Source organism: Oryx dammah, unplaced genomic scaffold (genome assembly GCF_014754425.2).
Source record: "Oryx dammah isolate SB20612 unplaced genomic scaffold, SCBI_Odam_1.1 HiC_scaffold_17, whole genome shotgun sequence".
Classification (NCBI taxonomy): domain Eukaryota; kingdom Metazoa; phylum Chordata; class Mammalia; order Artiodactyla; family Bovidae; genus Oryx; species Oryx dammah.
In genome coordinates, this window is record NW_024070201.1 from 14723440 (window position 1) to 14744269 (window position 20830).

Consider the following 20830-nt stretch of genomic DNA (forward strand, 5'->3'; position numbering starts at 1 on the left):
ACCAGCTGTTGTCACCATTGTGCATCATCCATTCACCCAGTGCCAAATTCTGTGATGCATCTTAGATGTCTCTCACTACCCTCATGGCCAGTCAATTCCACTTATTCTATCTCCTAAGTAACTCTCAACCTACTTCCTTTTTTAATTTATACTGCTTAGCTACATCACATCTTTTTCCTAGAACATATAGTAGCCTTCTAAGAGACTTGATTTCCTTCAGCCTCCCCCATCCCAGTCCATTTTCTAACTGATGTGGGAAATGCTTTCTCAAGAGACAAATATCCTTTTGATGTTGTCTATCATTTCTATGAAGTCAAAACTCTTTAGTGTGACATTCATGATATGACTCTTGCCTGTATATCAATCTTAGTCCCTGAGACAGTTTCAGGGATTATGTAGAACCAGCATATTGTTCCCCAAATGTGTCATGTCTTTGTGTTTTCTATTCCTTTTGCCTGGGATGTTGCACTCTCCCAGACCTGGCCATTCTTTTCTAAGTAACCTGGCAGATTTTTATTTCTTCCTAAAGAATTATACTGTCTGGAGGGCAATTTTGCTTCATCCCCTTGCAGAATTAGGCTTTCCGATTCTGTTCAACCCTCACAGGTTTTGTAACTGTGCATCCAAATTTATTTACCTCATGTTTTCTTGAGGTCAGTGCCTATGCTTTATTTATCTTTACACTTCCAATTTTTAGCCCAAGAACTTCCAGATAACAAATTTTATAAAAGGAAAAAAAATCTGTTGAATGCATTAATAGTTCTTCTTTATAAAAGTTGCAATGTTTAATCTTAGTAAGGTTTAAAATATACTTGACACATTTTTTTCTTCCAACTCGTAAAGTACTAAAATTTGATTGTAATAGATGCCATTTATTAAATGCCTATTTCATATCAGGGACTTTGCTATGCACCTTTAAAAAAAAACTATAGTGAAAAATGTCCAACTACACAAAATCAAAAAGAACAGTGTAATGAGCCTCCAAAACCCATCATCAAATTCAGTATTGACAAGATTTTGCCACTCTTTATCAATCTTGTGAATTGAACATGGCTGAAGTGACCGAACACGCACGTTGTTATTGTTGCTCAAGTAATTTAAAATTCTTTTCCTTCTACCCCTACATATGTCAGTATGCATCTCTAAAATATACAGACACATTCTTGTATAGCTACAATGCCAGGATCACACCTAACAAACTTAGCAATTATTGCTTGAAATCATCTAATACCACATCTTATTCAATTTCCTCCCAATTGTTTAGTGTCTTTTTAGAGATAACTTTTCCTGAATTAGGTTCACCATTCCATTTGCTAGGTAGGTCTTTTAAGTCTCTCTTAGGAGTTGTTCCTCCAATTGCTTTTTTGTTTTTCAGGCCCTTAACTGGTTGTTGTCAGCTGTCCGCTAGAATATTTCCTAACCTGGATCATTTTCTATGCTTGTTGTCCTCATGTTGTTGTTTAATTTGTTCCTCTAAACTTCTGGTTCCTATGAATTTGAATTTGGGGCTAAAATCTTGATTAAATGGGCTTCCCTTGTGGCTCAGCTGGTAAAGAATCCACCTGCAATGCAGGAGACCTGGGTTTGATCCCTGGGTTGAGAAGATCCCCTGGAGAAGAGAAAGACTACCCACTCCAGTATTCTGGCCTGGACACTTCCATGGACTGTATAGTCCATGGGGTTGCAAAGAGTCTGACATGACTGATCATGTTCAATTTATTTTTGTATATAGACATTTTCTTCATCCTATTTTATGGTTATATTGATGAATTTAGAGCCCTAGTAGTGCGACTGAGGGACTTCACTTTCACTTTTCATGCATTGGAGAGTCAGATGTGACTGAAGAAACTTAGCAGCAGCAGTAGCAGTGAGACTTATGGGTCAAAGGGCAGATGCGTATGTAATTTTTCTAGACATTGTCAAATCCCTATCCAGGAGGGTTGTTTAATTTTGCATTCCCACAGTTTTTGAGAATACCTGTTTACCTGTATTATTGTCAAAAATATGTTGCCTACCTTGGATTTTTGCCAATCTGGTGTGGGAAATATTTGCTTTTCATGAGTTGTTTCTTCTGTTAACTGCCCATTACTTGTTCATTTTTTGATTTGGTTGTTGGTTATTCCCTTTTAATTTTCAGGAGCTCCTAATATAATATATTAGCCATCGTGTGTTAAATTGCAAACATTTGCCTTCTGATTTTTATCGTATTTTTGTACCATACAGAAAAAAGTTTTAAGTGTGTATATGTATATGTGTAGTTGAATTATCAGTTGTTTGTTGTTTCTGGATTTTGAGTCGTAATTAGGGAAGTTCCATTTGTTGTCTATTTATAAATGGCAACCCACTCCAGTATTCTTGCCTAGAGAATCCCATGGACGGAGGAGCCTGGTGGGTTACAGTCCACAGGGTCACAAAAGTCAGACACGACTGAGCGACTTCACTTTTACTTTCTTTCACTTATGTGCTAATCAGTTCAGTTCAGTTCAGTCGCTCAGTCATGTCCGGCTGTTTGCGACCCCATGAGTCGCAGCACGCCAGGCCTCCCTGTCCATCACCAACTCCCAGAGTTCACTCAGACTCCCATCCATCGAGTCAGTGATGCCATCCAGCCATCTCATCTTCGGTCGTCCCCTTTTCCTCCTGCCCCCAATCCCTCCCAGCATCAAAGTCTTTTCCAGTGAGTCAACTCTTCACATGAGGTGGCCAAAGTACTGGAGCTTCAGAAATCCCAGGGCTGATCTTCAGAATGGACTGGTTGGATCTCCTTGTAGTCCAAGCGACTCTCAAGAGTCTCCTCCAACACCACGGTTCAAATGCATCAATTCTTCGGGGCTCAGCCTTCTTCACAGGCCAACTCTCACATCCATACATGACCACAGGAAAAACCATAGCCTTGACTAGACGGACCTTAGTCAGCAAAGTAATGTCTCTGCTTTTGAATATGCTATCTAGGTTGGTCATAACTTTTCTTCCAAGGAGTAAACGTCTTTTAATTTCATGGCTGCAGTCACCATCTGCAGTGATTTTGGAGCCCCCCAAAATAAAGTCTGACACTGTTTCCACTGTTTCCCCATCTATTTCCCATGAAGTGATGGGACCAGATGCCATGATGTTAGTTTTCTGAATGTTGAGCTTTAAGCCAACATTTTCACTCTCCACTTTCACTTTCATCAAGAGGCTTTTTAGTTCCTCTATACTTTCTGCTACTACAGCTCCTTTAAATATAGAACTATTATGTTTCACTATATGGTAAGGCTAGCACCCTTCCTACGTTGCTTTTACAGGGTCTTCTTGATCATTCATGCTTAATTGTTTTATAATTAAGTTTATTTTACAAATAAAGAAATGAACACTTCCATGGAAGTTCTATGGCCATGGCAGTATTGATAAAAGTGAAAAAAGTAATAATTGTTCATAATGATTCCTTCATACCTTGTCTTCATATGAAAGTTAATTGTAGCAATCTTTTTGCAACTGAAACAGTTTCAGAAGGATACATAATTAGAAGGAAGAGAGGCAAAGTATATTGGAAACATTCATTTCAGTCAGTGCTTCCCAAAGTGTGGCTGTGGAACCTTGGCTAAATGTTTAACACAAAACAAAGCAGTGGCATTCTACTGACATAGTAATCATTATTTTTCCTCACTGCTCTGTAGTCACAGTAAAAAAAAAAAAAAAAAAGTTGGTTTCACTGAAGAATATCCTTGATAAAACAGTAAAAATTAGGCATTTTATTAAATCTTGACCATGAAATGCTTAATCATTTTCAAAATGGGGAGTATATACATAAAGCTCTTCTCCATGCCAAAGTATGGTGGTTGTCTTGAGAAAACGCAGCTGTGTGACTGAGTTGTGAGCCAAACTAGTCTCTTTTTATTGAACATTACTTTATATGAAAAAATGACTGACTGATAGTTATGGTTATTCAGATGGGTATTTGGCAGACATTTCTACAAAAATAAAGTGAATCCATCACTTCTGGGAAAACAACCAATAGGATTTACTGCCAAAATAAAATATGGACTTTGAGGAGAAAACAATTTTGGAAAACTGGTATCCTCTACCATGAGCTTGTCCATTTCTCAAAGCTGAAAGATTTTTCTGATATTAACAGTGGTGACATTAACATATTTTATTGTAAATAATATATTCAATGTATGAACATTTGGAAAGCCTGCCAAACTCAGTGATCCAATATTTTCCTTTTTTAAAAATATAAATTTATTTGTCTTAATTGGAGGCTAATTACTTTACAGTATTGTAGTTGTTTTGCCATACATTGACATGAATCCACCACAGGTGTACATGTGTTCCCCATCCTGAACCCCCCTCCCACCTCCCTGATCCAATATTTTCTAAATGGCTAATAGTTAATAATACAAAATCACACATGAGTAATCAGTGTCGTCAAAGTATAAGATAAACCAATGGATTTTAAATGTAACAAAGTAAGGCTATTATTGATGTGGTTTCAGATTCCACATTCCAACAAACTTAAAAGCTACCATTTGTCAAGTCTTAATGTAGTATCATAGAATATCCAAAATTATCTTAAAAGGTTATTAAAATACTTTTGTGAGGCTGAGTCTTCTTCATGTTATAAAACATTTAGAAACAGATTAAATGCAGAATTAGATATAAGAATCCAATTGTCTTTAATTAAGCCAGATATTGGCACAAATGTTTAATTATGTTACTCTTCTCAGTAAAATTTTTGTTTTGATTTGGAAATTACAGTTTCAAAAAGTTCATTTCTGTTAATATGTAATGGGTTTATTCTATTTTTATTTTTAAATGAATTATTTACAATTTTCTTTGATTTAATTTCTAATATAATAATTATTGATAGATATCACTCACATTGGGCTTCCCTGATGGCTCAGTGGTAAAGAATATACCTGCCAATGCAAGAAACACAGGTTTGATCCCTGGGTCAGGAAGATCCCCTGGAGAAAGAAATGGCAACCCGCCTCCAGTATTCTTGCCTGGGAAATCCCATGGACAGAGCAGCCTGGCAGGCTACAGTCGATGGGGTTGCAAAAAGAGTCAGACACAACTTAGCAACTAAAACAAAACAAGAAAAAAAAAATCACATTAATAAAAGCTTTTGGGATCAATGATTTTTAGGAATATAAAGAGTTTCTAATATCAAAAAGTTTGTGAACCATCTATTTACATGAGCATAATAAGTCATGTTTTAATTTTGATTACAATGGGTTTTAAGTTTACCTGTATACATTAAAACACAGCTTTAATGTTTTTTCACAATTTCTCTAACCTGAGCAAGTGACCTTTATTTTGTTAATCATTGTGTTTTGAAAAAACTGGAAACTATCATATCATTCTGTTTCATTAGAATAACTTAGAAGACTTTTTGATTTTGTTATAACCTGGGTAGTAGATGCTAAGTACAGAGGTTTGACTTAAAGCCCTACTTTTCTTTCATACATTCACAGCATATTTCTTTTTATTTCTCTAAAGACTATCAGCCATATACTGAGTAATATTAGAATGTTATGTAACTATTGTTCAGTCGTATCCAACTCTTTCCACGGTCCCAGAGACTGCAGCACGCCAGGCTTCCCTGTCCTTCACCATCTCCCAGAGTTTGCTCAAATGATGCTGTGAAAGTGCTGCACTCAATATGCCAGCAAATTTGGAAAACTCAGCAGTGGCCACAGGACTGGAAAAGGTCAGTTTTCATTCCAATTCCAAAGAAAGGCAATGCCAAAGAATGCTCAAACTTCCACAATCTCACATGCTAGTAAAGTAGTGCTCAAAATTCTCCAAGCCAGGCTTCAGCAATACATGAACCGTGAACTCCCTGATGTTCAAGCTGGTTTTAGAAAAGGCAGAGGAACCAGAGATCAAATTGCCAACATCTGCTGGATCATGGAAAAAGCAAGAGAGTTCCAGAAAAACATCGATTTCTGCTTTATTGACTATGCCAAAGCCCTTGACTGTGTGGATCACAATAAACTGTGGAAAATTCTGAAAGAGATGGGAATACCAGACCACCTGACCTGCCTCTTGAGAAATCTGTATGCAGGTCAGGAAGCAACAGTTAGAACTGGACATGGAACAACAGACTGGTTCCAAAGAGGAAAAGGAGTACATCAAGGATGTATATTGTCACCCTGCTTATTTAACTTATATGCAGAGTACATGAAAAATGCTGGACTGGAAGAAACACCAGCTGGAATCAAGATTGCCGGGAGAAATATCAATAACCTCAGATATGCAGATGACACCACCCTTATGGCAGAAAGTGAAGAGGAACTAAAAAGCCTCTTGATGAAAGTGAAAGTGGAGAGTGAAAAAGTTGGCTTAAAGCTCAACATTGAGAAAACAAAGATCATGGCATCTGGTCCCATCACTTCATGGGAAATAGATGGGGAAACAGTGGAAACAGTGTCAGACTTTATTTTGGGGGGCTCCAAAATCACTGCAGATGGTGACTGCAGCCATGAAGTTAAAAGATGCTTACTCCTTGGAAGAAAAGTTATGACCAACCTAGGTAGTACATTCAAAAGCAGAGACATTACTTTGCCGACTAAGGTCCGTCTACTCAAGGCTATGGTTTTTCCTGTGGTCATGTATGGATGTGAGAGTTGGACTGTGAAGAAGGCAGAGCGCTGAAGAATTGCTGCTTTTGAACTGTGGTGTTGGAGAAGACTCTTGAGAGTCCTTTGGACTGCAAGGAGATCCAACCAGTCCATTCTGAAGAACAACCCTGGGATTTCTTTGGAAGGAATGATGCTAAAGCTGAAGCTCCAGTACTTTGGCCACCTCATAAGAAGAGTTGACTCATTGGAAAAGACTCTGATGCTGGGAGGGATTGGGGGCAGGAGGAGAAGGGGACGACTGAGGATGAGATGGCTGGATGGCATCATGGACTCGATGGACGTGAATCTAAGTGAACTCCGGGAGATGGTGATGGACAGGGAGGCCTGGCGTGCTACGATTCATGGGTTGGACACGACTGAGCGACTGAACTGAACTGAGTCAGTGACGCCATCCAACCATCTCATTCTCTGTTGCCCCCTTCTTAATCTGTTGCCCTCAATCTTTCCCAGCATCAGGGTCTTTTCCAATGAGTTGGCTCTTTGCATCAGGTAGTCAAAGTATTGGAGCTTCAGCATCAGTCCTTCCAATGAATATTCAGTGTTAATTTCCTTTAGGATGGACTGGTTTGATATCTTTACTGTCCAAGGGATTCTGTAACTGTAATTGTTTCTAATAGGAGTCTTAATTTCAAAAGTTCCCATTTTTAAATTTCTTTTAATCTAATTGGGACGTAATTTTAATCAGTAAAACTTTCTAAAATTAAAGCCAAGTTTTTACTACTACACAATAGACAACATTAAAAATTGTATAAAGGTAAAGCGGTTCTTAATACTTCATGGGGAGCTGAGGAGCAATTTTATAATTAGTAGCAGAAAAGTATATTATCTATATGTTATTAGGGAAGCATTGAGTTAAGTAGTTATTATGGACTTTGTCTCAGGTACACAGTTTTCTGTACCTGAGAGAAATCTCATTTTCAGGGTACTTAGCCCAAAGTTTTAATATATTCAACAAGTATATTTTGTCATTCTGCATTTCTAAAGAAAGTGTTTTAACACTTAAAAGATGGTGTAGGAGCCTTTGTTGCTCAAGATCAGTGTCAAGGCATGAAGTATCATTACTGATTTTTAAGAAGGTAGCACAAAGTACAGGAAATTGCACGTACTGCTTGTTTTAATAACACTAGAAGATAAATAGAGAAAGGAGAATATTTGTCACATAGGGAACCCAGATGATTCAAGGAAGGTCGTAGATTGATGTCTAGGACTGTGATTATTAATTTATTGGTATGACTCAATCAGTACAGAGAACTGCCTCAAGTCCACAGGATATTCTTCCCCATTGAAGGAAGGAAAAGGGATGGAAGAGCATGTACCAGACTTCTGTCTCCTCAGTTCAACTCATCATATGCATGAGACTACTATTTTCATGTTGCTATGCTATAAAGGTACAGATACTATGTTAGAAATTGATCCTGCTGTTTAAGGTGTTTATGGTCTGAAGAAAGTGATAAGATAATGTATACTTCAATAGCTCTAAGAGAGAGAAAAACTAAATAGAATTGTGAACCTTAAGGAGAATCATTTTAATTTCCTAGAAGAATTTGGGAGTTGGTGTGAGTGGAGGAAGACCAAAGAAGTTGGTGTTTGAGCTGGGTCTTAAAGGAAGAATAGGTAGTATTTCAATAGACATCAAAAAGGGGAGACAGCGCCTCAGGAAATACTGGTTCAAATGTCTAAATTCTGCACAACACAGAAAAGATCTGCCACGTTAGACTTCCCAAGTTTTCGTTTACAAGTGAATCTAACTTGATTTATGCTACTCTGAGGTGTATTACATGAAAAGTGGGAAAGTAGGTGTGCTCTTGGCTGCTTACCTCTGGATGGCACTGGACTTGAACTTGATTTTAGATGTGCTGTTTAAAGGAGTAGCTAATGTGGCCTTAATGTAAATCTTAAGTTTACCTGACACCATACTCCATACTAAAGTTGATGTACTCCAAAATGAACAAGGTACAGTCCCAGTCCACTCGCTCCTGACAGTTTACTAGGGGGAAGAAGGAGGTAGAGAAGCGGACAAATGCACTCCTTTTAGTGGAAATGTTTTGAGATTGGAAGTTAAAAGTCTTAATTAATATGTGTTGTTACAAGATCTTTTTTGCAGTGTTCCTCAAATGATGGTACCCAGCAGTAGAGCTCTTGCAGAAAGGGCTTGGTTGCTTTGGTTTTAAGAGCTCAGTTAAAAAGGGGAACCAGTCTCAGACCTTTTAGAAGGCGACAGGATTCCCTACTTACAAAGGGGAATTTTCAGTGCTCTTTGGATCCTCAGCAAATATTTGTCACACCCTGTGTTCAGGGCTGAGCTCCTGATGCTCCTGGGGTCCCTATACCACTCAGGCTCCAAGGACTAGAGGAGATGTTGTATAATTTCCAAGATTCTTGCCTCTGATGGTATTACATTTTCTACTTCCCAATCTTCTATCACTAAATGACCTTAGGTCTCAGTTACTTATTATAATACATATTTTAATTGTATTGATGGTTGATTCATATTTTAATCTAGAGTAAGAGAAGTAATAATTTTATAATCTTTTAGGCCATTTTGGAATAGTGGAAAATAATGTATATTCAGGTAATGGCAGACATTTAAATATGAGTTTACTATAAAATTACACATCTATGACAATCTAATTTAAAACCCATGCTTTTCTCATTTAGGGATAGAGAGTTTTTAAAACATCTCTGTGTTCCTTTCCATTTGTCCGTTCCTTCTGAAATGTGTAATGTCATCAATTTCTATATTTGATGTAATTGCCTGTAATTGTCTGCCAAAAAATAAGATGACATCAGTATTATTTCAAAGTGTTGAGCCACCTGCCTGTCTCTGTCCTTTTTGCAGTGGTTTCTGCCAAAATGGAACATCTAGAAAGGAGAGGAGAGTCAGCAACTGTAATTTAATGTTTGTATTGATAATTTCAGTTAGTTTTCTTAGAGTCACACTTAAAATGTTTGTTTGAGCGTGCTTTTTATATTTAAGATATTTTGTCATTGCAGTGTGTTAAATTTTTTTTGAAGCTATTAAACTATCTTCTAAGGATGCCCTTAAAAATCTTCAAAAATAGAGGGATTAGTATGTTCAGTGGAATCAAAAATTTCTGCTTTGCTAGAATTGTTTATATGTTAAACACATTTTTTAACCTCTTCAAGTGTCTGTATGTAAAGTTAATTACACACATTACTCTCAGTATTATTCTCTCCTATAGAGATTATATCTCTCCTATAGATATAAATTCAAGAATGGATAGAATTTGTATGTTTTTCTTTTACATTTTAATGGAAAGAATTTGTTTTTGTTTTTGTTTTTTTTGCTTTTCCATTTTTTAATGAAATAAACTCAAGAAGAAAAATTTTTAAATTAAATTGAATAATTTATTTTAAAGATACCTAGTAGCTTAAAATGCAGCAATTAGTTCTCTTTAACATTTAGCCTCTTAGGGGCAAGTAATTTGCTGATTACCTCTGCTGCTGCTGCTGCTGCTGCTGCTAAGTTGCTTCAGTCGTTCGTGTTCGACTCTGTGTGACCCCATAGATGGTGGCCCACCAGGCTCCCCCGTCCCTGGGATTCTCCAGGCAAGAACACTGGAGTGAGTAGCCATCTCCTCCAATGCGTGAAAGTGAAAAGTGAAAGTGAAGTCACTCAGTCATGTCCAGCTCTTAGTGACCCCATGGACTGCAGCCTACCAGGCTCCTCCATCCATGGGATTTTCCAGGCAAGAGTACTGGAGTGGGGTGCCATTGCCTTCTCCAGCTAATTACCTCTAATGACTCATAAATTTAAGAATTTGTAACTTTCCCATATCTTAATTTTCTAGTGGGATTAATTTATATAAAGTGATCTAGTAAATTACCTAACAGAAAAGTGTCAGAATAAGCAATTTTTTAAATATAATTCATCTTTATGCTTTTGGTGTTTTGTTTTCCAGTAGATAATTACTCAATAGGCATAATTTCAGCTGATGAATTTCAAGCATAACTTCTTTCAGCTATAATGACATATCTGAAAAAAGATACATTTTTGTAGCACTCTTGAGATCATAACCTTTGTAAAATGATCTCTTAGGACACATGACACTGATATATAAAAAGTATGAGCCCTTGTTTTATAACTGGAGAAGGCAGTGGCACCCCACTCCAGTCCTCTTGCCTGGAAAATCCCATGGATGGAGGAGCCTGGTGGGCTGCAGTCCATGGGGTCGCTAAGAGTTGGACATGACTGAGTGACTTCACTTTCACTTTTAAACTTTCATGCATTGGAGAAGGAAATGACTACCCACTCCAGTGTTCTTGCCCGGAGAATCCCAGGGACGGGGAGCCTGGTGGGCTGCTGTCTATGGGGTTGCACAGAGTAGGACACTACTGAAGTGACTTAGCAGCAGAATTAACATGACTCTCAGTTGTGAGGGGGAAATATTTCTTAGCATGAGAAACACTCTTACAGTTGAGACGGACCTGGGGAAAGGTGAGCTGAAAGATACTGTTAGGAAAAGGCAATTATCAGATTTAGTGACTAACTAAATGCAGATTCCTAAGATAAAGGGTCCAGGATAACTCTGTAAATCAGACCCAGGGTTACTGGTATTGTGTGGTCATTTTATAACTTAAAGAGGAAAGTAAGGACCAGCTGGTTTATGGTAGGAGACTGGTTTTAAACATGTTAATTTTAAGGTTCCAGCATGTCACAGGCAGTTCAGAATGGCCCAGGTCTGATGGAAGGGCAGAGCAGTGCTAATTTGAGGTCTTTAGCAAAGGTGCAGGAGTCTGTTACAGGGCCTGCTTGGTTTTCATACACATACCCTTCTCTCTCCTTTACCCACTCCACCCTCCTCCCACCAGTATGGTGAGGCTCACATAGTCCAGCAGAGTTTTGTTTGTATCAGGAAGATGGAAGCCATGGGTCAGAACACTCACTTGAGAGAATGAATGCTGATGAAGGAAATGCAGGGAATGTCTAAGAAGAGGGTACAAGTGGTGAAAGAAATTGGAGGTTTCCTGGCTTCAGAGCCAGGAAAGCCAAACTAGGGGAGAGTTGCCTAGCAAAAGGCAGATCTGACTTTTGCACAGAGGCGAGAAGGCTGGAGATAACAGAGGTAGCATCTCAGCTGGGATCTGAAGACTGTGAAGAGCTGCCCTTCAGTGGGTGTGAAGTTTCAGTTATGCTAGATGACAAAGTCCTAGACATCTGTTACACAAAGTTGTGCTTATAGTTAACAGTAATGTACTGTACAGTAATTACTATAACTTGTTAGGTGGGTAGAGCTCATGTTATATATTTTTTACCGTAAGTTTTAAAAGGGGAAAAGACAGAGTCCTTGATAACTTTTTTGCAAACTGTACTATGTGAAGACATTGAGACAAAAGATTCTTAGAACTGGCTGATTTTTTTTTCTTTTCCCGAATTGCTTCTGTCTGAATTCACTCTCAATATGGTTGAGAGCATTTCTGCAATTAGATTAAAATGCTTGGTTATGGGATTGAGTAGGTGTGACCATCAAACCAGTAACTCTGTAGAGGAGTCATGTAACATTTCAAAAGGCATTAAGATGCCTGAAGATGTGATTTCACAAAAATCAGATGTAGTCTTGAATAGCAAGTCTGTGATGGTGGAGCCTTGTCCAGTGGTAATATCTCTGCAGGCTGTGCAGTCAGAGTCAGAGCCACAGGTGTTTGTTGGGCACTTGAAATGTGACCAGTGTGATTGAGCAACTGGACTTTGAATTATATTTAATGAATTTAAATGTAGTCACATGTGGCTGATGGCTACTGTATAAGGCAACCCAGGTCTAGAGACTTCAGGAAAGTTAATCAGAATATAAGTGAAGTAGGAACCCAGTTCTTGGGCATTTTGGATTTGAAATGAAAGATGAGGAAAGGTTTTACAAAGTATTACCGGAGACCAGAACTCCAGCTTATGGTTGTAAATGGAATCTTTTGGATATGGTATTGAGAAAATGGAGTATTTCCTGCCATATCAGTAAAAAAGGATGTCAGGGTCATCGGTGATTTCATCTCTCAAAATGTGAATTTCTGAGCCCTGAGGGCACCCAGGAAGCTGAAGGGATCTGGCAGCCATGGCTGCAGCCACTCCCTGGGGTGAGCACAGAAGCTCAGGATGTAAAAAAATGCAGGATACTGGCCCAGAGAGCTGAGATGCATATGAAAGGAATGATGTCAGTGAGCCCAGGCTCTTGCATCTTCCCGTGTGTAGAAAAACGCTAAATTCCTCGACTTGAGGTATCTGGTTTTCTTTAATTCACAAAAATACTTTCGATGTTCAGACCTGCCCTTTGTTGTAAACTTCTATATAACCTGACTCCTCCTTCCCCCTTGGAGCAGTTCTCTCAGGGTTACTTGAGATGCTGCCTCCTGGGCTTAAGTCCTAAAAATTTCCATCAAATAAAACATAACTCTCAACTTTTTACCAACTGAGCTACAAAGTAAAATCACTCAGTCACGTCTGACTCTTTGGACCCCATGGACTGTAGCCTGCCAGTTTCCTCCATCCATGGGATTTTCCAGGAAACAGTACTGGAGTGGATTGCCATTCCCTCCTCCAAGGGATCTTCCCCACCCAGGGATCAAACCCGGGTCAGGAAGATCCTCTGGAGAAGGAAATGGCACCCCACTCCAGTACTCTTGCCTGGAAAATCCCAGGGACAGAAGGAGCATGGTAGGCTTCTACAGTCCGTGGGGTGACAAAGAGTCGGACACGACTGAGAGACTTCACTCACTCACTCAACTTTTAGGTCGTGACTGTTTTTTAAGTCAACAGTACTATCCTACTTCTTTTGTGTTTTATTTTATCAACTTTAAAAACATACAGAGATAGAAAGTAGGTGGGGAATAAACGTTCAGTAAAATGAATTTTAAGGAGAATTTATAAACTGCCTTGATCATTGAAAGAACTTTTCTACCTTCATATAAATAAACAAAGCAGTTAACTGAAAGGATAGTAGTATCCTCACCAGAAAAGATGCTTCTTTTACAGAAGCAGGAAGTAGGCTGATTCTTTCAATAGTAACACCATTTTAAAACTATAACTGAAGAAGTCTACATGTTAGTATAATTTTAAGATGTTAGTTTTCCCTTCTCTTCAGTGGGCTTCCCTGGTGACTCAGACAGTTTAGGATCTGCCTGCAATGTGGGTGACCTGGATTTGATCCCTGAGTTGGGACGACCCCCTGGAGAAGGGAACAGCTACTCACTCCAATATTCTGGCCTGGAGAATTCCATGGACTGTAGTCCATAGGGTCACAAAGAGTCAGACACAACTGAGCAACTCTCACTTTTCAGTGTATAAATAGCTCTCTTAGGTGAGGCTACATCATCTCTCCCCTTGGCTATTGCAGTAGCTTCCTAGCTGGGGGTTGGTTTGTTTGTTTGCTTTGGGGTATTTTTGTTTGTGTGGGTTTGTTTTTATTTCCCCCCTCTGGAGTGACTGTATCACACCAAGAGTTGTATTTTTAAAAACACAGATCTGACCCACAACTCTGCTTAGGGAATTTTTATCTGAACTGTGTATACAATTGCTTCCCTGGAGGGTCAGTGGTAAAGAATCCACCTGCCAATGCAGGAGATGAGGGTTCATCCCTGGATTGGGAAGATCCCCTAGAGGAGGGCATGGCAACTCATGCCAGTATTCTTGCCTGGGAAATCCCATAGGGAGAGGGGCCTGGCAGGCCACAGTCCATGGGTTGCAAGAGTCAGACATAGCTTAGTGACTAAGTCACCACCACTACCGTGTATACAATTAAAGGTTTCAGAAACATTTTTTGAAGGCTGTTTTTCACTTTTGTAGTTAGTGAGTTAAGTGAACATTTTCTCAACTGATGAAAATAAAATTGGTAAAACATTTTTCATGAGCATATTGCTAGTATGCAACAAGAACTTTATAAAGATTTATAACCTAAACCCCAGTAAATCCACATCTGGGAATCTTTCTAAAGAAACCATCTTAAATACCACAAAATATGCCCCCAAGTCTCTTTATACAAAGATATGCATCATAGCACTATTTACAGTAATGAAACTGTACATACACCAATATAAACTATACACCAACATAAACCATGGTGGTTTAGTGGCTAAGTTGTGTCTAACTCTTGTGACCCCATGGACTGGAACCCACCAGGCTCCTCTGTTCATAGGATTTTCCAGGCAAGAATACTAGAGTGGGTTGCCATTCCCTTCTCCAGGGGATCTTCCTGACCCAGGTATGGAACCCACATTTCCTGTGTCTCCAGCATCACAAGCAGATTCTTTATTTGCTGAGCCATTGGGGAAGCAAATGACTAAGTAAATGATAATTCATAAAATGATGTGCTCCCATACCGCTTTGTATATGCATATACAAACTATGATATAGTTAAGGCATTTCTGCCAGTCTACTACTTTTTCGTGTCCCCATCGTACTTTAGATCAGTCACTCAGTTGTGTCCAACTCTTTGCGACCCCATGGACTGCAGCACTCCAGGTTTCCCTGTCCATTGCCAACTCCCAGAGCTTATTCAAACTCATGTCCATCAAGTTGGTGATGCCATCCAACCGTCTTCATTCTCTGTCGTCCCCGTCTCCTCCCACCTTCAATCTTTCCCAGCATCAGGATCTTTTCCAATGAGTTAGTTCTTTGCATCAGGTGGCCAAAGTATTGGAGTTTCAGCTTCAGCATCAGTCCTTCCAATGAATATTCAGGACTGATTTCCTTTAGGTTGGATCTCCTTGATCCAAGGGAATCTCAAGAGTCTTATCCAACACCACAGTTCAAAAGCATCAGTTCTTTGGCTGTACTTAGCACATTGTGAATGCTTGGTGAATATCTGCTGAATAAATGAACAAATGAGTGTTGACACAAATGAAATCATTATCAGTTGCTTCTTCTCAACAGGTTAAAATTAACAGATGTTATATTCCTTTAAGTATAGTAGTATGCAGTTCCACTTGTGATGAAAATGTATTTCAGATTTAAACCTTGGCCAATCCAGAAAATATTTTCATAGGCAAAATAACTATTTCAGACCTTTAAAGATAAATCACTTGATAAATATATCAAGTAATGATTTTTAAAAATAAATCATATTAGTAATAAATCATTCTCTATCTCCAAAGTCCCTTTGTACACTTTTAGTTTATTTTTCTCTCCCCATATTTTCCCTGAATTTCATGTATTTTTAAAAATAAATATATATAAAAGACTCCACTTATCTCCCTATTGATATTTTTCCCCTCAAACCTGTGATCTGTCCTTACAATCAGTTCCTCTAACTGCTTTATTTGAAGTGATCAGTTGTCAAGGAAATTGCTTTTCACATACTGGTGCGTTAGGCTGTGTTATATAGAGAGTATTCAGATTTTCATTTCCTATAATTTACTAAGACTAGCAAGGGGAAGAAGTCTGTCATTTTCTTCTAAATTATTTTTCTAGGTAAACCCAGATCATGGTTGATGCAGGCAAGAAATGCTAATATTAGAAATTCTAAATTGTTTCTTTTGACATGGAATCTTCTAATGTACTTCACCAGCAGATTGAGATCTCTTTGTCATCCCTTCACAAATATAACCTAGATGATTAGTTCTTCCTAAAGCACTAGCAGTTTAAGATGATCATTATTTAATGTATTTATCTCAGTAGCACCCTAAACATTGTTGGAGATTGTGTGCCAAACTTCTGAGGGGCAGGGCCCATGTCCATCTTGCTCACCCTGTATCTTGAGGCTACCACAGTATCTGGTTTGGTTCTCAAAAGATTGTTGAATACTTGACTGCTTCCTAATGAAGTAAGGAATTCAAATACCTTTTTGTGTTTGGTAGGCTCTTGGATTGTAAGGAACAAAAAAGATTCAGGTACCTTGTGAAGAAAGAGATAGGGAAGAAGGGAGCGAAGAGAAGGGCAAGCGTAATGTTAACAGGAGACATCTGTTCCCCTGTTCTTCAGTTTCTCAGTCTTTATAATATTCATAAACCATAGCAGAGTCCCTGTTTTTATGTTACGACTTTGGAGGGCTTCTATTTCACAAACATCACTTTTATTATAGAAAATCAAGTGGCTGTTCCTCCTCTCTCTTCTCCTGGTAAGAAGGATCTCAAAACCTGAGAGCCTGCCTCTGACTCTTCCTGTTCTTCCTTATGCCTACAGAGGAGGAATTTTGTTCCTGATGGGAATTTTTCTGACTTACAGATAAATGTACTTAAATGGGGACACAAAAACAATATTTTTAAAAAGTTAAAATGAACACAGGATGAACTGGCAATCTGGCAGTTATTAATACTAAGTAGAATAGCGATAGAACAATAAACATTGTTATAGTCTCCATTTCTCAGGTGAAAGTAACCTCTACTTCTCCATGTTTTACACCTTTCTTACCTAAAGCTTCAGAAGTTTATATTAGATATGCTTATTCCTATTTTATTCAGAAAGAAAAACAGAAATCAGACCATTGCTTTAGGAGGTTGTATGTAATACTCTTAGAATCTAACTTTTCCTTTAGGTTTCAAATTGAGGTTCAACAGTGTCCTAGTATGCTGTTAGATATGATTTTATTATGGAGGCTGATGGTTTCCAGTCATGTCAGATATGGGCTAAAAAATCTCTGGTGCTATAGAATATGACTGAGGAAAATAATATTTGAGGAGCCTGCCTGTGCACCCAGCACCATGGTAGGAGCTTGTCTGTCTCGTTATCTTGTTCATGCAGTGACCTCATAGGTTGTCTGCTGTTGTTGTTGTTGTTGTTTGTTATGGGGCTGGAGGGGGTGGAATCCAAGACCCAGCGCTTTGATTTTACATAATTCTATTTATTTATTCCATTTATTTTATACTTTAGCAATTTATACCAATTTAACTTTTCATAGAAAGTCATCATTAATACATAAAACTTTTTTTTTAAAAACAGGATAAAAGAATCAGAGTATCTCAACCCTTGACAAGAGGACCAAGTGCCTTTATTCCAGAGAAGGAAGTAAGTCAATCTGTCTTAATATATATAAAGTGATTTTAAAAATAACTCAATTGTGTCAAAGAATATCTGCATTTTTTAATATGGAAGTAAACGTGTTTTGCTCTTATTCTTATTTGTCAGAAAACTACAGAAGTATTTTCTTTTCAACTTCACTTGAAAGATTGTATGTGTAATAATCATCTAGACAGTACTGCAAGTTTAGAAAAATATAAATTTTACCATATTTGATTTCAAATGCAACATTTCTGAACAAAGCTGCTAAAAGTAATAAAACTTAAAATTATCATGTAGTTTTAAGGTTTTAAAATGGCCAGTGTTTCATGGTGATTATAGGTTATATAAATGTTAAGAAAATATATTTTAAAATGAAAAAGTGAGTTTCCCAACTAAATCTATTGAAGAAAACATGATATTCAGTTCAGTTCAATTCAGTCACTCAGTCATGTCTGACTATTTGCCACCCCATAAACCACAGTACACCAGGCCTCCCTGTCCATCACCAACTCCCGGAGTTTACTCAATCTCATGTCCATCGAGTCTGTGATGCCACCCAGCCATCTCATCCTCTGTCATCCCCTTTTCCTCCTGCCCTCAATCCCTCCCAGCATCAGGGTCTTTTCCAATGAGTCAACTCTTCACATGAGGTGGCCCAAATATTGGAGTTTCAGCTTTAGCATCAGTCCTTCCAATGAACACCCAAGACTGATCTCCTTCAGAATGGACTGGTTGGATCTCCTTGGAGGCCAAAGGACTCTCAAGAGTCTTCTCCAACACCACAGTTCAAAAGCATCAATTCTTTGGCACTCAGCTTTCTTCACAGTCCAACTCTCACATCCATAGATGACCACTGGAAAAACCATAGCCTTGACTAGATGGACCTTTGTTGGCAAAATAATAATCACTAGTAATTAATCTTTTCATTTGGTTCTAAGTCTCTGATGAGACAGAATGTCAGAGAATCTCCACTACAAGCTGCACTTTTGATGAAGCTGGGGGAGTCAAGATGGTAAATGCAGAAAGAATGTTTGTGAAATGACACAAAAGATATTATAAGAAAATTTGCATGCCTGTTTAGTGGGTATTTATCTCTATGAAAGATCACGGCAATGTTTAGGACCTGGAGATTCCTAGCTGCCTTTAACTTATACTTGGGCTAAGAAAAATTTAAGGCCCACTAATTGAGTTTTTCTCTGCTTCAAGGAGTTATTAACTCATATTAACTGTGGTTATATATACTGATTTACTACTGATTGCAAAAAGATATCATTTATCTTAAAGCACTAGCATTATTCCTATATTGTTCAGAAATTAGTCAACATGTATTTAGAATACCTATGATATTTCAGGTATCCCTCAAAGAATGAGTAGAATTTGAATAATAATACATGTCAGGTTGCACTGGAGTCAGCAGTTCCATCATGTTCATTTTGACTTTTTAGTGACCTTGCCATTTACATGAAACTCCAAAGTTACCTGTAATGTTTTAGGAGCTCAGAGACTGTAGCTGATCTAGGTGGTGACCATGCATTAGAGAAACTGCTGGGCTTGTCCTGTTTCCCTCATAGAGTACACGGCTGCTCTTAGCAGAATGATTGCCTAATACATATATAAAGACTTCCTGAAATGATGCCATTTACACAGAATGTATTTGGAGACAATCTGGTTTGCAGAAGCAACGGCTGTTTTCAGGCTCTGTTGCATCATACAAATCTATGAATGTCTTTTAGGCATCAGTTAAGCAGAAGAATTTTCTGCTGGAAAACAAAACAAAAACAACAGATATTCTGTCCCTAATTATATAAAGTTTATCATGATCCTATTCCATTTTTAACTGTCATCTTGGTTCCCTGTAGTTGACAAAATGGGAGGACATGAACAAATGGAAATACATTTGGTTTTACAGTGAGCCAAAGTGGAATTGCCTTTTTTTTACACCGTTGTAATTAACATTTCCTCACAATTAACACTTTCAAACATTACATTTCCTTTGGGATTAAATTTTCCTCAATCAATAGTGCCTTTGTATAATTTGTACTTATCTTCAGAAGAGATTGTGAGGCCAGCCCTGAAAAGTAAACAGAGCTTCTTAAGAGCAGTGTGGATCTTTAGAAAGACCACGAGTTTAGATTTGAGGAGATCTAGATTCTAGACCCAGAGAAGGCAATGGCACCCCACTCCAATACTCTTGCCTGGAAAATCCCATGGACGGAGGAGCCTGGTGGGCTGCAGTCCATGGGGTCGCAAAGAGTTGGCCATGACTGAGTGACTTCACTTTCTCTTTTCACTTTCATGCATTGGAGATGGCAACCCATTCCAGTGTTCTTGCTTGGAATCCCAGGGATGGGGGAGCCTGATGGGCTGCCATCTATGGGGTCGCACAAAGTCGGACACGACTGAAGTGACTTAGCAGCAGCAGCAGCAGATTCTAGACCAGGCTCTGCTATTAAATAGCTGTACGAGCTGACGTTTAATCTTGAGTCAGTTACCTTATCTAAAATAAGGGACAAATTCTTCTTAAGTCTAGAACTCTCATTCTAAAATGCCAATAAATAAGGAACCAAGCCGAGAAACACACATCTGATGCCCATTGATTCTCAGTGAAACAAGTCCTTCCACGGGGTGCTAATAAGCTCTTAACACCTTCAGAAGCCAATTGTTGGTATGATGCCCAAGCTGCCATTGTTTATAAACCTGTATGTAAATAATCTGTTTTTGAGAAAGTCCTTTTGATTTTCTCAGATGCTGCACGTCCATTTTAATAACCTACCTTGTTTCTAGTAATTAATATGATAGGCTCAAAATGGGAATCTAGTGTCCTATTAATTTTTCAATTAACACTTTCCTACAAATTATCCTATTTTTCTTTGTCCCTCAAAAAGACTGCAGAAAGCTTTTTTAATGTTGAATAATGAAAACAAGCAAGGGATCAGACTGAAAAATGTCTGTCCTAACATACAGTCATTAAGTGTGTTCATAGGCTATTGAGAGAAAATTCTAAATGCTTTCCCTCCCCACGAATCAGTGTGACAATAGCAGGCAAGCAGGCCCTGAAAATTTTTGCCTTATGTGCCTGGCAAAACAGATGGAAGCTTCTTTTCTCCAATTTCATAGCTGTGTGTATAATGTTTGATATTTGACACTTGTTGTTTAATAAATTGTGGTCCCAGAGCCAAAAATGAATGGTGCTTTCATTTTCATTTCTGTTTCTAGTACGAACAACTGCATTATTTCTGTGTCTCTTAATGTCAAAAGG

At 38.3% G+C, this 20830-nt stretch overlaps 1 protein-coding gene across 1 annotated transcript in view; it reads left to right on the plus strand.

Annotated features, from left to right (window-relative positions):
• The window catches only part of SESN3 (sestrin 3), a 62664-nt gene that overhangs the window by 34459 nt on the left and 7375 nt on the right, over positions 1 to 20830 (plus strand). The window contains exon 2 of the mRNA XM_040257784.1: positions 17512 to 17577. Coding sequence (XP_040113718.1) covers positions 17512 to 17577 — 66 coding nt within the window. The remainder of the gene's footprint in view (positions 1 to 17511; positions 17578 to 20830) is intronic.